Genomic DNA, 14967 nt, shown 5'->3' with positions numbered 1-14967 from the left:
TCCCGCTCTTACATCGGGGCCTTGCTTGCCGACCCGCGCAACGCAGCTGCAAGCTCGATCCCGCTCCACCGTCGCTGTTGTAGCGTCGGAGCATGCCCTCATGCTTAACCGAAGTTCATATCTGGGTTAGAGCTCGAGTGGCAAGGTGATGCAAAGAGGCTCGGTGGAGAACAATGGCGAAGCTGCATCACGAGCCCGAACTCGGCTAATCCACTCCCCCCACCCCTGATCCTCTCGCCGCCACCAATGGGCCTGGCCACACAACGCCACCTCCCTCATCCTACACTCCGCCACGCCCTGGACTCTGTTCAACGCTCCAAGCGCATGAATCTGGCTCGAAGGTTTGAAGGGGTCCGAGGCTCAGCGGCGGCTCGGCTGGCGACCTGGTAAGGCTCGCCAAAAAAGCCCTGCCCGAACGCCGCCCAATCTGCACACTCCAAGTGGCTGCTCGGCCTCTCGGTGCTATTGTGGCACCGGCATTTCGCCACAACCGGTACTGCCGCACTCGCTGGAGGGGGGTTAGCCCGGTTATAACCCGCCCACGCGGCGAGCGGATGTGGCTCTGCACGATTTGCAGCTCAGAAGAGCCCGTTGCTCCGAAATTGAGGGGGGGCCGCTTTTCGGTGCTCTCCTGCCCGCTCTGTACCTTACCCCGCAAATTTTCACGCCTCGCTTCCGTCGAAATGAACAAGCGCTCTCCCACGCTTCTGGCCTCCAACGCCGCCTCGCTACCGGCATCGTCGCTCACCCTGGAAGCGCCGCAGCGGCTACGAAGGCTACGCTGCAGAGACTGACCCAGGAAGGGACGGGTTTGAGGCAGCGGCGAATGCGCGGGTAAGGGTGCCTAGGTAGTGTTCGTGTGGATCCGCAGACGTCGAGCTGAAATGAACCCGCAAACATGGATGGATCTAACACGTCCGATTTTTTTCGCACCGGTCTTCGGGGTTGGCGGGTCGGTGCCGAGGGAGAGACGCTTCCAGACGCGTGTCTGCGTTCGACGGATGCTTGACGTGACGCGAAGTGCCGGCTTGGCACGTCAACACGTCAAGATGGGTGGCACGCGTGTCGGCCCGCGTAAATTGGACGCGCGCGCTTGGGTGCCCAAATCCGCAGATCGCAGGACGCGTGGATCGCCCCCCACACGGGTTCCTGGTCAGCGGATCGACCGATTGGCAACTGGAATGGACGCTGCAGCACCAGCTGGAACAGCAAAGAAGCCTTGCACAATGTCAATGCACGTGTTGCCGTTCGGACCGTTCGCTCGGCCCGTCTTGATCACTCACCCACTCCGGTCGCATGACATACTATCCAGCACACACGTCCAGGAGCAGGAATGTCGGAGCTCGCGATCGTGAAACCTTCGTTCAAACAGCACCCAGCTTCGGTCGTGACGACGCAGCACCAAAGCGTCGGTCCACTGCATACAAATGGTGCTGCAGTCGAGCTAAAAACAGGAATTTCGTCGATGGAGCTGGTATTAGAGTCGCCTTGCATACGGAGGGCGCGGAGCATATGCTCCGTGACGATGGCATCGCCGAGCGCCAGTTCGATTCATCTCTGCACAATGCCTCGAATCGGGTTCCGACCATTGTTCGATGATTCAAGCACCAAGTGGGTTTCGATCCAGGAACACGGGCCAGCGAATGCTGTTCTGCATTGTACTGCATTGTAGAGGCCGGTAGGGGACGCCGAAGAGACGCCGGAGGGCAATTTCGCAGAGAGAAGTCGTGGACGCATTTCTCTCGAGGCCGAGGGAAAAGCGCGTCCTTGGGTCATCGCACATGCACATTCGCCTTCCGCACTTAATTTAAATTGATGCTGGCGCCCATTGGCCATTGTGTGCGGGGCTCGGGGTTGGTGGTTTGGTGTGGCGGCAATCGCAAGCTGCAATTTACGCTCGATTTCGGTGGTGGATGGCGGCGATCGGACGACTCCGCAGTGCAGATACTCGCAGGCGGAGTGTGGCATTTGATTTAGAGCTGTGTATGGGCGAGGTTATGTCACCGGTCGGCTAGCGGAAAGCGCGGGAAGGACCATGCCTCCGACGGTGCAAGCCTCGGTTGGAACGACTGTCGACTGCTACTGGCGGGCCGATACTACCCTAGCGAGTGCGGCGATGCGACGCGAGGGTCGCACCCCCATTTTTGAAAAAAAAAAAAGAGTGACAGCCCGTGCGGGCGAGGGTTGCATGCGTCGAGAAGCAGCGGCGAATTCGATGCTGCCAAGCAGCGAGGAGTGAGACTGGACCCCTCCATGGCCTAAAGGCGGAGGCGAGCGCGCGATCACGCCGTCGCCTCGCTTAGCAGCCGCTGCACGTCAGACGTGCAAGGATGCACGCAGGCGAGACCATCCTAGTCGAGCCAAGTCGAGTCCAACGGAGAAGGCCAGCATCATGCACCGAATCCGAGCAGCTCGCATGACGAGCAGCCAAGATCGCGAACCTGTCCGATACGAGCCATTCCAGATTCAGCACCGCGTCAGGATCGGGTGGGCCAAGCTAAGAAAGCCATAGACAGAAGGAAAGCCAAGTAAAGCCCGAGAAACCCTGCTGCAGCTGCACGCCGTACAAGGTTTGAACGTCCCAGCGGGCGCCAGTCACCGGCCACTTGAATGCGAGCTGCGAGTGCTGGACCGGGGGCTTGCATCGGTCGGCGGAAACGGGGCCGACGACGGCCCAGGTTCGCAATTGCCACCAACTTTGGTAGTCGTCCGCGCCCACGCCCAATGTCACTCTCAACTCGCTCGGCCATGACGTCGGCTCACTCGGACGACCGCGAGCGAACGGCTGCGGGGGACGGTTGGAACGACGAGCGAGCAAGCCGAGGCGGAGCTTTGCGCCTAAGGTCTGCTGCGATGCGATGCATATGCCTCTCAGAAAAAAGCGAATTTCCAACAGCGTGGATTCGTGTGAATTTTCTGGCAGCGCCTCTCGGCGACGCCCGACCATCGAGGGTTCGCGATGTGCGGAAAGCAGGACTCCGGGTCCGAGCTCAAGTGCCGAGCGCTTCCATTCTCGATAGGAGTGACGCGCTCACCCAGCATGCCGCGAGCGCTTTTATGATGGTCTCGGAGACGATCGACGAGCCGCAGATGTCATCGAGATGCAGGAGCGATATGAGCTGCCAAGATCGAGGGCTGACGCCAGGATGCTGCACAGGGCTTGCGAGCGAGAGATGGCATTCCTTGGGACGGCGGAAGCGAGCAACGCGGGTCGAAATCGCAAATAGGCGCTTATGGCTCGCGAGAGGAGCAGCAGCTGTTGGGAAGGGCCGACGCTTGGCTCGCGGAACGTGGGACGAGCGAGCTGTCGGCTGTCGGAGAGTAAGGCACGCAACAGAGCTCGGAGGCGAACCGACGAGCCGCTGCAGTCACGACGGGCGCTGGATGCAGGTCTCGGTGCAGACTGTATGCGCTGCATCGAGCCCACCGAAAAAAGCGCGACCCCCTGCTGCTGCTGCTGCTGCCGCTCCTGCACGCACGCGCGTCTAGCTCAACTGTCACCGACGATCGTAGTTTCATCCGAGCGCCCTCGCCTCGCCTCAACTTGCTCGCCTGCTCGTGCACGTCGACCCTACACTCTAGCCTCCGCAACCCATCGGAAGGGCCGGTTCTGAAGCAGAGAGCCTAGTGTCAAGTCGTTCGACGTGCCAGATGGGTCGAGGTGGTCAGTGCGTGGGGATGGCGAGAGTCAGGGTTCAGCGCGCGGGCTTGGGTGGGCGCAATCGAAGGTTGCTTGTCGCTGGAATGAATGCCCCGTCGAGGGGATTGTGTGTAGGTCTCGCGTAGGCCAAGGTGCTCCTCGTTGCGGCGACGGGCGGCTTGATGCGAGCCACCGATCTTCGAGCTACATCCCAAAGGCCAGACCCCGAATTCCAAAGGGGGGCGAGAGGGGCACTCTCTCTCTCTCTCTCTCTCTCTCTCTCTCTCTCTCTCTCTCTCTCTCTCTCTCGTCTCCGCATCGCTCTTTGTGACGCGGAAAATGTAAAAATTGCGAGAAATTGCAACACCCAGACAAGAATGCAACAGGCTCACGCTCTTTCTCCCTCTCTCTTTTTTGGGCGATCCCACCGTGAGTGCGATTTGGAGCGGAGCGCAAGAATTTAGGGCGGGCCAGAAGACCTGCCAGACAGGGAAGGAAGCCTTCCGTCGAGGCTCGGCTGTTCCATTTTGTAACCCACGCCCAACGGACGAGCCGCACACCCGCGCGTCTTGCTCTGGATTCCAGCCCAGGCGAGCGGCGCTCTCTCTCCGCCAGACGCTATCTCGATCCGCTCGGAGCTGCACACACACCCACTGCATTCAGCGGCGGCTGCTCATCCCCCTCCCTCCGCTTTGGCACACACGCCTGCTCAGGGCTGTTGCCTGACTTGCACTGTTCGCTGCTGTACATCGGGTCGATTTGCTGGGGCCTTGGCTGCTTTGCGAGCTGGACTGCAGATAGAAGAGGCACGACTGTCGGCAGTGGCAGTGGCAGCTCGTTGTGGGCGCTTAGCCGGGCCCTTTCATGCCAGCCGCACCCAGCTCTTTGCCCTCCGCTTCCGCCCCATTCCTGGCTGTACACCCATCTGGCTCGTCCAAGTTTCTCACCCCTCAACCTCGCCGCTCTGGTGCGCTTTGCAGCTCCTCTCCTCTCTCTCTCTCTCCCCCCCTCGCCTTGCACCCCCTGCCATCCCMCCCCCGCCGGGCCCTTTCTACTGTCGAGCTCTCGCGCTCCGCCTTGGTGCTGCACCTCTCCTGTAGCACGTCCACCCCGAGCCACACATTCTCGCCTCCGTCTCGTGCCACGCCCAGGCGATCTTCATGGCACCTCCGCTTCGCCTCCGCTGTACGACGCTAGTTTAGCCTGCTCGGCCCCTTCTCTCCAAAGCGCTGGCTGGCATCCTCGTCCTCTCATCTTAACTCGCTCATCTCTCCGTCTTACCTTCACCACCAGCACTACTACCACCACCACACCAGCTGCTCTCGCGTCTACCAACTGGCATCGCCTGCGTCGCTCACACCTGACAGTCTCATCCACACCACCACCTTGGAGCTCACCTCGGAGCTACCTGCTGCGTCTGCCAACCGCCATAGCCCACCGGCTCGCTCAAGCGCACTCCGACATCGACCATCCCGGTAAAATCACTGCGGTCTATGCCATCATCTCCCTGAGCTTCCCTTCACTGCGCCATCGCCCAGTGTCTCTTTCAAAGTAGGTCCCATGCTTGCTTCCCCTTGTCTCGCAAGGCTCGATCGTCTTGCGCCTCCCGTTCCCACACCCGCGCATGCCAGTGTCGAATGCCCGTTCGAACCTTGGCTGACCCTCCACCTCTCCTCTGCTCAACCTCTAGATGCTTGCTTCTTCCTTGAATCTGCAGCCCAAGTCGGCCCTCGAGCACGTGGCGGGTCCCACTGCTCAGGACGCCTGGAATCCCGCCGACGACATGGAGTGCGACGACGACGACATTCGTGCCGCTGCCAACCTCAAGCGCAGCGCCCTCGCTCACAACGTCATGACCAACATTGCCTCCTCCCAGTCCACCCACTCAATCGCCTCCTCAAGCAGCTCCGCCGACCTCGACCTCGAGCCCGAGCTCAGCCAGTCGCTCGGCTCCGTCTCGAGCTTCGACCTGCGCACTCCGCTCAAGCCTAGCCTCGCAGCCAACCACCTCTACGACCCCAGCGAGTCCTTCAGCGTGCTCGGCCTGCACAAGCACGTCCTGCAAGCTCCCCGCCCCAGCAAGAACCTCCTCGCCGAAGCACTCGCAGCCAGAAAGGTTCGCCCAGCCAAAGACACGGCCATGGACGAGTCCGCCCCTGCCCCGACCCCCGAGACCATCGCACCGTCACAGAGCATCTCGCCCAAGAGCCAAAGCCAGCTTGGCAACCGACCGCTTCCCGGCAACCCCTCTCTGTCCCCACTCAACCGCCCAAATAGGCCCAAGCTCTCGCTTCCCGTCTTGGCGCCATCAGCCTTCTCCCGACCCAACTTCCCGCAGACCCCCGGCGGCACTCTCTTCTATGGCGCGCGAGATGGCGCGGCCACAGGCGCTCCCGTTAGCCCGTTCCTGCCTCCCACACCTCTCGTTGCCTCGATGATGGAGGCCGAGCAGAACAAGCGTCTTGGCGACGGTGACGACGACGCCACCGCGTCCAGAGGCTCGCTCTCGCCCGAGCTCGCGCGCGCCTCTTTGCTCTTCCCCGCCACCACAACCCCACGCCAGCAGAAGCCAGTGCGCGCACCTCTGCAGCGCCACGGCTCCCTCGGCATGTCGCCCCTCAGTCGCGAGTTTGCGAGTGTGAGCATGCGAGGCAAGTCCAAGAGCAACGAGCACCCGTCTTCCACTGGATCGCCCATCCCGCGTCGAGCGCAGGAGCTCTCGCCTGGCAACAACCCCGGCTCGCCATCGACGCTGCTCACGCCGCCTTATTCGCCCCTCACGCTCACCAAGAGCCTGCCCGAGGAGGCATCGGTCCTTGCCCAGCGCAGATCGAGCAGCTCGAGCAGCGTCTCGTCCTCGAGTAGCAAGAAGCTGCGCGCCAAGGAGAGCCTGCTTGGCGGAGGCACCGACCTTTCGCGATCCTTCAGCGCCAACCGCCTCAAGACCAACACGCGCACCAAGGCCGTGCCCAAGCCATTCAACCTCGACAAGGCCTTCACCACAGGCTCCCAGGGGCTCGACGTCGCTGGCTCGACGCCGCAGCCGCTCTCGGCGCCTGCCATGAAGATCAGCTTCGCCGACGACGAGATCGAGGTCGACATCGACCAGCGCACCAGCCCCGAGCCCATCGAGTCGGAGCTGATCGAGGTGCGCAAGACGCAGTCAGATGTCGGCCCTTCGGCGTCGACAGCAGTTCCAGACGCGTCGCTGCTGTCGCCGTGCTCGGCGCTCAAGGCACCGGCGATGGAAAAGTCGTTCAGCGCACCCGTGCCGCCCGCACAGACGGTCTCGGCGCGCCATCTGGCCGATTACGAGCTGCATCCGCGCTTCGCTTCGTCGTACACGCTCGGCGACGAGCTCGGCAGCGGTGGCTTTGGCTTTGTCGTCGCCGCGCGTCGCAACGTCGACGGACTGCCCGTTGCGGTCAAGTTCATTTTCAAGGACAAGGTGCCTGCGCACGGATGGGTGCGTGACCCCAAGCTTGGCGTCATCCCGATGGAGGCGTTCGTGCTCAAGGTCGTCGACCACCCTGGCGTGGTCAAGTTCATCGACCTTTTCAACGACCGCAACTTCTTCTACCTCGTCATGGAGCTGCACGGTACGCCGTGGCAGCCTCCTGCAGCCGAGCCCGTGGTGCCGGAGCCTAGGAAGGAGCTGCGGCCCGCGGCCATGCAGCGACGCACGAGCTGCGACCTGTTCGAGTGCATCGAGCAGCACTCGCGGCTGACCGAGGAGCAGGCGCGGTGGGTGTTTGCCCAGGTAGTTGAGACGGTCTGGCACCTCGACCGCATCGGCATCTGCCACCGAGACATCAAGGACGAGAACTGCGTCGTGGACGCCGAGTTCAACGTCAAGCTGATCGACTTTGGCTCCGCTGTCATTACGGACGTGCGGAAGCCGCAGCCGTACTTCAACCGCTTCTTTGGCACCATGACGTTTGCCAGCCCCGAGATTTTGCAGGGCAAGCCGTACCGCGCACCGCATGCCGAGATCTGGTCGCTGGGCGTGCTGCTGTCGATCCTGCTGAGTGGGCAGTGCCCCTTCCCGGACCCGGCGGCGGCGATCAAGGGCCGCATCAGCAAGCCCAAGGGCGCGTGGTCCGCCGATGCGCTCAACCTGCTCCTGCTGTGTCTCGAGGTGGACCCGGACAGGCGCGCGACCATCGCCCAGATCAGGGATCACCCCTGGGTCCACCGCGCCTGGAAGGAACGTGCCGTCAAGCTCAACGGCGCCCACCCTCAAGCTCCTGCAGCCTCCGCCTCGCTCTAGTCTCTTTTTCTTCTTTCTTTCGTCGATTTCCTCAACACTCTTCGCATTGCATCTCCCTTCTGCACCGCATCGTCCCCTCGTCTTTTCTCCCCCTTCTTCGTTCTAGCATTCATCTTTTCCCACTCCCCCTCCCAAAGCATCACTCTGCATCTTTACCCCGCTCGTCTACCTCGCGCTAATCGGCCCCTTTCGGCCACTCCTCACGCTCTAGCATGGTTTCTCCCGCTTCAAAACCCCCCTTTGCCTTTCTTCTTTTTCTTGTTCGAGTGCATCGTCGACTGTATTACTAGCATTCGCAATTTGCGAGAAATGAATTCCCAGTTCTGATTCAACAGCATGTGTGTGATTAGATCTGGAGGCTGGAGAGGCCCTTCTGGATGCCTCCGACGGGTGTGCCTTGGGCGACAGCGAAGATGCAGAGTCTGCCGTCGACGCCCGAGGTCGAGATGTGGTCGACGTTGTCTCGTGCGCCCGAGAAAGGTCGGATGCTGGTGATGGTGTTCTGATGGGTGGTGTGCAGTTCACCATCGGCGCCGACGCTCGCACCTGCAACAGCACCCAGGGCACCAGCAACGCTTCCGCCTCCTCCACCTGCGGCAGTGGGGAGCGGGGAGGACGAGCCGCCACGGCTGTCGGCCGACTTGAATCGGTTGAACGCCTCGTTGTTCAGACGGCCGACGCTGGGGCCCGACAGACCGGGTGCCTTGGGGGGAGGCGGAGGAGGGGCACCCTTGGAAGCGGCAGCTCCGGCGGCGTCGAGCGACTTGACGATCGCCCAGCCCTGCTGTGCGTCGCCCTGGAAGAGCACGGGCTGACAATCGTGCCCGGCGGCGATGATCTGCGTCTCGGTGACAAACGTCAGCGTGACATACGGCAGAGTGGGCGAGCGAATCACGTGCACTGCAGCAGGAGGCTGTTCGGGCCCACTGGGGTAGACGACGGTAAGGCTCGAATCGTGACCGACGAATGCAAGGGCATCGCCACTGGGGCTGAAAGCCACGCCGTGAACCCATCCACCGCTGGGGGTGGCGAACTCGCCGCACACGGTGCCGAACGGCAGACGCTCGCCCCACACGCTCGCAGGCGGCTTGGCATCCACGCCCTTGATGTAGGCGCTGAACACGCGTGCACGCATATCGGCCGACCCTGCGGCAAGCAGCACATTGTTGGGATGCCAGTCGAGTGACAGTACGGTGGATCGGAGCGGACGCTTGATGTGCTTGGCAACCCACCAGTCGTTGTCCTCCTCGAACGAGCAGATGCTGATGATCCTCGCGCCGGAGGCCACCGCAAACTTGTCCTCGTTCGGGCTCCATCGCACAAATGTAGCGGCGCGGTTGAGACGCAGCAGAACGAGCGTCGGCTTCCACACCTGCGCGCCAGTCTGAGTGTCGGGCTGCAGCTGCCACACGTAGGCGTTGCGATCCTGCGAGCACGTTACGATGCGGTTCGACTGCGCAGCCCAGTCGATGCCCGTGACGAGCTTGTCGTGCTCGGCCAGCGTGTGCTCGAGCACCCAGCCCGATGCACCGTTGGCGTAGATGTGCACCACATTCGAGTTGGGTGACACGGCCACCTTGCTGCGGTCGGCGTTGAAGGCGTGCGCCGTAAGCGGGCCGAGCGAGAGCTGGTGTACCTGCGTGGCCATCGTGATGGGATCGACAAGCGGCGAGAGAGGGTGAGCGATGCGAAGAGGTCGGTCAAAGTGGAGAGAGAAGGTCGGAAGGACTAGCAGTCAACTCCCGGGATAAGAGTAGGATGGTGGAGTGAGGCCAAGCGATGAGGCCGACTGTGTGCATATACGAGGTCGAGGCGGCAGCACAGCCCAGCCCGCGGCCGCACATCCATCCACACGCGCAGCTGCCGATTCAAGATGGCCCCTCCGCACGAGCCCGTCATCGCGCTCGGCCTTGGCTGCCTCAGATCGAAAGCTCCACTTTTCGGAATTTCAACAAGATCGGTGCGATGTCGTTCCCGATTCAACGCTGTCGGAATCTCACGTGTTGCGCCCAAGTCGGATCCGATCAGAGCATGCAATTTTCGATTTCTTCCAAATGGCTGCATCTGACCTTCCTGCTGGACAACGACCACCTCAACCTACATCGACACTTGGAGATTGCACCACCAAAATGGCTTCCGCTCGATTTGGAAGCTCGCTCAGGGTGCTGGCGCAACAGCATGCCTCGACTGTCGGAACCAGCAGTGCGGCATCCAGGAGCTTTGTAACTTCCGCCGTGGCATCGGCCGCAGCCAAGAAGCCGGCACAGGTCAAGAAGAAGGCGGTGGTCAAGAAAAAGTCGACACACTCGGGGCCTCGCTCCACCAGCGGCCGTCGTAAGGGTGGTGCCGACTCGACGGCAGGCCTCACGAGATCCTCGGAATTCCACGTCGAGGCGCCGGACATGTCGCATCTGCCGCTTCTGCACGCCGAAGCGCTTACACCAGCCTCGGCCGGACAGACGTTCGCATTCAGTGAGCAGACGCTGGCGGCTTTCAAGGCGTTCGGTCTGCCTCAGGAGCTCGAGAGGGAGCTTGCGACACAGCCCAAGCCACGCTCGCTCGTGCGACAGCAGACGCTCGATGTGCTCGACAAGCTCGACGCGGCGTCCAAGGCCAACAAGGGCACGAGCATCGTGCTCGACGGCAACCGGGGCTCGGGCAAGTCGATGCTGCTTGCGCAGTCGATCGCGTATGCGCTCGATGACGGCTGGGTTGTGGTGTCGGTGCCGCGCGCGATCAACCTGATCAACTCGTCCACGCTCTACACGTACAACGCGCAGCACAAGGCGTATCTGCAGCCCGAGGCGACACAGCAGGTGCTCGAAGCGGTGCTCAAGGTGAACGGCGCAGCGCTCAAGCAGATCAAGACGACGGACAGCGTCAGTGTAGACGGCAGCCAGATCGAAGCGGGCACGGCGGTGGAGACTTTGGTCAAGCGAGGCATCGAGACATCGTCGGCGGCGGCAAAGCAGACGCTGCTCGAGGCGACGTTCAAGGCGTTAGCGAGCCAGAAGGAGCGTCCTGTGCTTGTGGCTGTCGACGATGCGCAGGCGCTCTTCCGCACGTCGCTGTACAAGGATCCGGACTTTGTGTCGCTCGAGTCGTATGAGCTCGGCTTGCCACGTGCACTGCTTTCGCTCATCACCTCTGAGGGATCGGCGATCGGACGTGGCGCGTTTGTAGCGGCTTTTTCCACCACACACACCGAATCCCCCACCCCGCCCGAGCTGCAGATCGCACTCGAGGAGAAGACGCAGGGCAAGGCGAACCTCATGAGCCAGGCGATCAACGCGTACACCAAGCTCAGCAAGCAGCACCTCGAGCATGCCCGCCAGGCGCTCACCAAGGCCGAGTTGGTCGACACGTCCAAGCCGCTTACGCGTGAAGAGGCGGCCGCGATCTTTGCGCAGCTGCGTGACGAGAGGAGGCACTGGAGCGCAGCCAACGACGAGCTCTTCCTCGCCAAGCTCGTCGAGACCAACGGCAATGCGCGCCTCTTCAGCAAGAGCCTCGTTTCGACGCTGGTATAGATTAGTAATCCGACTTTGTTTCATTGATCGGCATGCTGAGAGCACATTTCTTCTAAGGTTGTGATGGTTGCGAGGGCAGGTGGTTGCTCGAGCTAAAGCTTTCGGCAGCGCCGAAAAATGGAATCGCGGCGGGCCGCAGGTAGGCATGTGCGCGGTGCGGTGCTGAGCAATCGCGTGTTGGTCTGCCGTGTGGCCGAACAAGCGGGTGGGAGAAGGCGCGAGTTTGGGCGAGCCAGCGCAGGACAAGTGTTGTTGTCGCGAAACCCTTTTTTTCTTTCGCTCGCTTGCATGCACGCAGCCGCGCACGCACGCACCCACACCCAACGCCTACGCTTTACGCTCAGCACAGCCAGCGCATAGCCGCTGCAACACACTCACGGCGCTTCCTGCAACAGCAACAGCACTCCTGCTTCCTCACTGCTTCGTCTTTCTCATCAGACGGCCCTTGATCGGAACGGCCGACCTTTCCCACTGCCATCTCGTCACCATTGCTCTCGTCTAGGCGCCCGGGCAGCTTCAGTCTTTCGGATAGCTTGGTCGCTGCTGGCCGCCGCACACGGACGGGGACTCGAAACCACAAGCAACCTTCTCGACCATTTATCGGTGTCGCTCCTACTTGCGCTTCTCTCGGCTTTTCCGATTTGCCTTGTCATCCTCGGACCACCCAGCATCGAGATCTCTCACAGTCTCGGCATGGCCGAACAGCTGTCGCCGCTGAGCTCATAGAATCGCCGCGCCCGCTCAGCTGGTAGATGCCAGCTAGGTGCCGACCGTCGCCATGGCAGTAGCCACAGACCCGTCAAAGGCAGGCGGATCGTCGTCGCAGGACAGCGTGCTTTCTTCGGTGCCCTTCCGAGACTCGTCGGTGCCGCGGAGCCGCAAAGTCGCAGCCACGACCGCAATGCAACCTCCAGTCGCATCTAGCTCCCACGCTTCCAGCTCCCACACCTCTCGCACCGCTCCCGGCTTGGCATACTCGACATGGCTAGTGCTCGATGCCGATGACAGCGCTCGTCCGTTCCTATCGGCACTTCAAGCAAAGGCTGCCGGCCCATCGATTGTGCCGAGCGGAGCTGTTTCGCCCGCAGCGCGCAGCGCAGAAAAGCTCACCGAGCTCACCAACACTTCCACTGCAGCCGCAGCACAGGCGGCGCGCAAGGCCTCGGCCAGCTCACACGTCAGGGTCCGGGCGTCCAAATTCGACGCTGCCAATGCCGAGGCCAAGGATGGCGTCAATGGACTCGATAAGGATCGCAGGGCGTCGCTGCAGCATGCGGCATCACACGCGGGAGCGTCGGCCAGCATAACAGGCAGCATCGGTCGCAGAAGCTTCATGTCCCGTCTCAGAGGCGCGGGCGGAAGCGTGTCGAGCGCAAGCGTCTTCCAAGCACAGGGTCAGCAAGGCGCAGAAGATGCGGCATCGGTGTCAGCATCGGGCAGCTGGTCCATCGTCGACACCCCGGCTCCAATCAAAGAAGAAGGGCAGGACGCCTCGGCTGCGCGAAAGGTCGTATTTGCATTCTCGTCCATGGCGACATCAAGCGCCGTACAACAAGCATCTGGTCTGGTGGCACGCTGCTCTGCCATGCTGTCGCTGTCTCCCGAGGACCAGATCGTCGAGCAAGTCCATCCGGACCGCGTCGATGCAACATCCACTGCTGCCTTGGTCCAAACCCACCGCGCAGAAGCCATCTATATCGGGTCCGCACAATCTTCGACGTCAAGCACTCAGCTCTACGCTTTTCTGCAAGCGATTGTCGATGCATCCAGCGCACCGGTCAAGTTCATTGCGGTCGAGCCAGTGACAGTCCGGAGATTATCGGCAGAGCAAGCAGCCGCGTTGTTCGACGCCGCACGCACACGACGCGTGCAGCTCTCCTTACCGCCTCGATGGACGGTCATGGGCAGAACCGATCTCGACGAGACGCTCCAAGCGCTCGAGCTGTTGCACGAAGTGGAGGCGGAGCAGGCGCGGAGTGCGCAATCGGTCGGTGATAACGAGGAGGCAGACGTGAGCGGCAACTTTGACGTGAGCCTGTCCAACATCCCGACAGGCATGTCCAGCGATAAGCTTGACGAGTCCGCCGAGCTAGAGACGGTCAAGGCGCAGGTGGCACAGCTCGAAAGAGACCTGCAGAACAAGGACAGGCGCATTGCAGAGCTTGTGCGCCAGGCAGAGGCGCTAACCGCGGAGAACAAAGCCGCTAAGGCAGCGTCTGAGCTAGCGTCGATTCCAGCAACAGCAGCAGCCGCTGAGGAAGCAACTGCAGTGTCAAAAGCAGATACGAGTGCGCCGGCACCTCCTGCGACTATCTCTGCGTCTGCGGTCGCAGCGGGAACGAGTGCAGAGCTTCTAAAGCCAGCGGAAGAACAGGCGCCGACCACATCGCACACGCCAGTCCGAACCCCCACTGCGAGGCAACTCAACTCCAACGCGGCTGCTACGCCGATGAGCACGCCTGTAGCGTCGTCGTCTCGCAACTTGGCTGCAGCCGTAGGCTCCAATACATCATCGCCACACGGTGCAGTCGCAGGGGCACTTGGGGCTGCGGCAGCAATCACTGGGTCTCCTGGATCTCCGAGTGGCGGCGCGCGGTCTTCGGGCAAAGTGATTGCCACGCTTACCGCGGAACTCTCGGAGACGCGAGCGATACTCGAGGCGACGCGCGCGGCGCTGGCGACGGTGCGTACGCAGTCGGCAGCGTACCAAGCGCAGGCGGACGAGATGCGAGGTACGCTATCACGGGCACGGCTGGAGAACGATTCGTCGGTGGGCATCTTGGCGCGCAAGGACCGGCAGATTGTGGAGGCGCTCGAGCGCGCACGCAAGGCGGAGGCGGAGGCTAAAGAGCTCGGGAGGGCGGGGCGCGAGTGGGGCACGCGCGTGCGCGAGGTCGAGGACGAACTGGGCAAGGAGCGCATCAAGCGCTCACGGGCCGAGCAGGCATACGACGCACTCAGCAGCGAATGGAAATCCGCGCGCGAACGGTTACGTGCCGAAGTGGACGAACTACGCACCACCCACACCGACCAAGTTCAAGCCCTAGCCAAGGAGTACGATACTCTACTCGCCTTCAAGACTCGTCTCCAAGACCATGCCAACATCACCATCGAGACGGGCAATGCTGATTTTGGAGCACACGCCCTCGTCAAGGACCTCGAGCGGGTTAACACCGACATGCAGACGTACCTCTCCACTCAGGTCCATCCGCTCGTCGACAGAATGGCAAAGCTGGAGCAGCGCGAGAATCAAGACATTGTGGACAGGATCACGATGCTCACCGACGAGCTTACGCGCATCAAAACCCTCATGCGCCGAGGCGACATCACTAGCCCCGACCAAATCCCACCCTCCACCCTCTAGCAATGTCTCGCACGCGCTTACACACGAGCAATCGCACGCAATCGCACGGCTGAATCAAAAACATCGGCAGTCACAACAAACAGTCACACCCTCACAACAGAGGGGTGCGCAGGATACACAGCTAAGAGAGAGACAGAGAGGGTGCGCAGACAAGCGCGGGTGA

The 14967-nt window shown here is 61.9% G+C and overlaps 4 protein-coding genes across 4 annotated transcripts; 3 read left to right on the top strand and 1 right to left on the bottom strand.

Annotated features, from left to right (window-relative positions):
- Positions 1-4504: 4504 nt before the first annotated feature.
- Positions 4505-7910, top strand: PAN0_004d2374 (kinase-like protein; the record flags this gene model as incomplete). The annotated part of the gene is made up of 4 exons (XM_014802318.1): positions 4505-4572; positions 4843-5115; positions 5179-5191; positions 5331-7910. 4 exons carry the CDS (start codon positions 4505-4507, stop codon positions 7908-7910), a joined length of 2934 nt encoding a protein of 977 aa, XP_014657804.1.
- Positions 7911-8256: 346 nt separating this feature from the next.
- Positions 8257-9558, bottom strand: PAN0_004c2373 (actin-like protein ARPC3; the record flags this gene model as incomplete). The annotated part of the gene is made up of 1 exon (XM_014802317.1): positions 8257-9558. The coding sequence occupies one exon, from the start codon at positions 9556-9558 to the stop codon at positions 8257-8259; it is 1302 nt and encodes a 433-aa protein (XP_014657803.1).
- Positions 9559-9964: 406 nt separating this feature from the next.
- Positions 9965-11440, top strand: PAN0_004d2372 (mitochondrial carrier protein; the record flags this gene model as incomplete). The annotated part of the gene is made up of 1 exon (XM_014802316.1): positions 9965-11440. One exon carries the CDS (start codon positions 9965-9967, stop codon positions 11438-11440), a length of 1476 nt encoding a protein of 491 aa, XP_014657802.1.
- A 778-nt stretch (positions 11441-12218) lies between these two features.
- Positions 12219-14804, top strand: PAN0_004d2371 (uncharacterized protein; the record flags this gene model as incomplete). Its single annotated transcript, XM_014802315.1, has 1 exon — positions 12219-14804. One exon carries the CDS (start codon positions 12219-12221, stop codon positions 14802-14804), a length of 2586 nt encoding a protein of 861 aa, XP_014657801.1.
- Positions 14805-14967: the final 163 nt, after the last annotated feature.

This window comes from Moesziomyces antarcticus (genome assembly GCF_000747765.1).
Source record: "Moesziomyces antarcticus DNA, scaffold: scaffold_v10004, strain JCM 10317, whole genome shotgun sequence".
Lineage (NCBI taxonomy): Eukaryota > Fungi > Basidiomycota > Ustilaginomycetes > Ustilaginales > Ustilaginaceae > Moesziomyces > Moesziomyces antarcticus.
The sequence above is the reverse complement of the archived record's forward strand: the minus strand, read 5'-3'. Positions and strand labels throughout refer to the sequence as shown.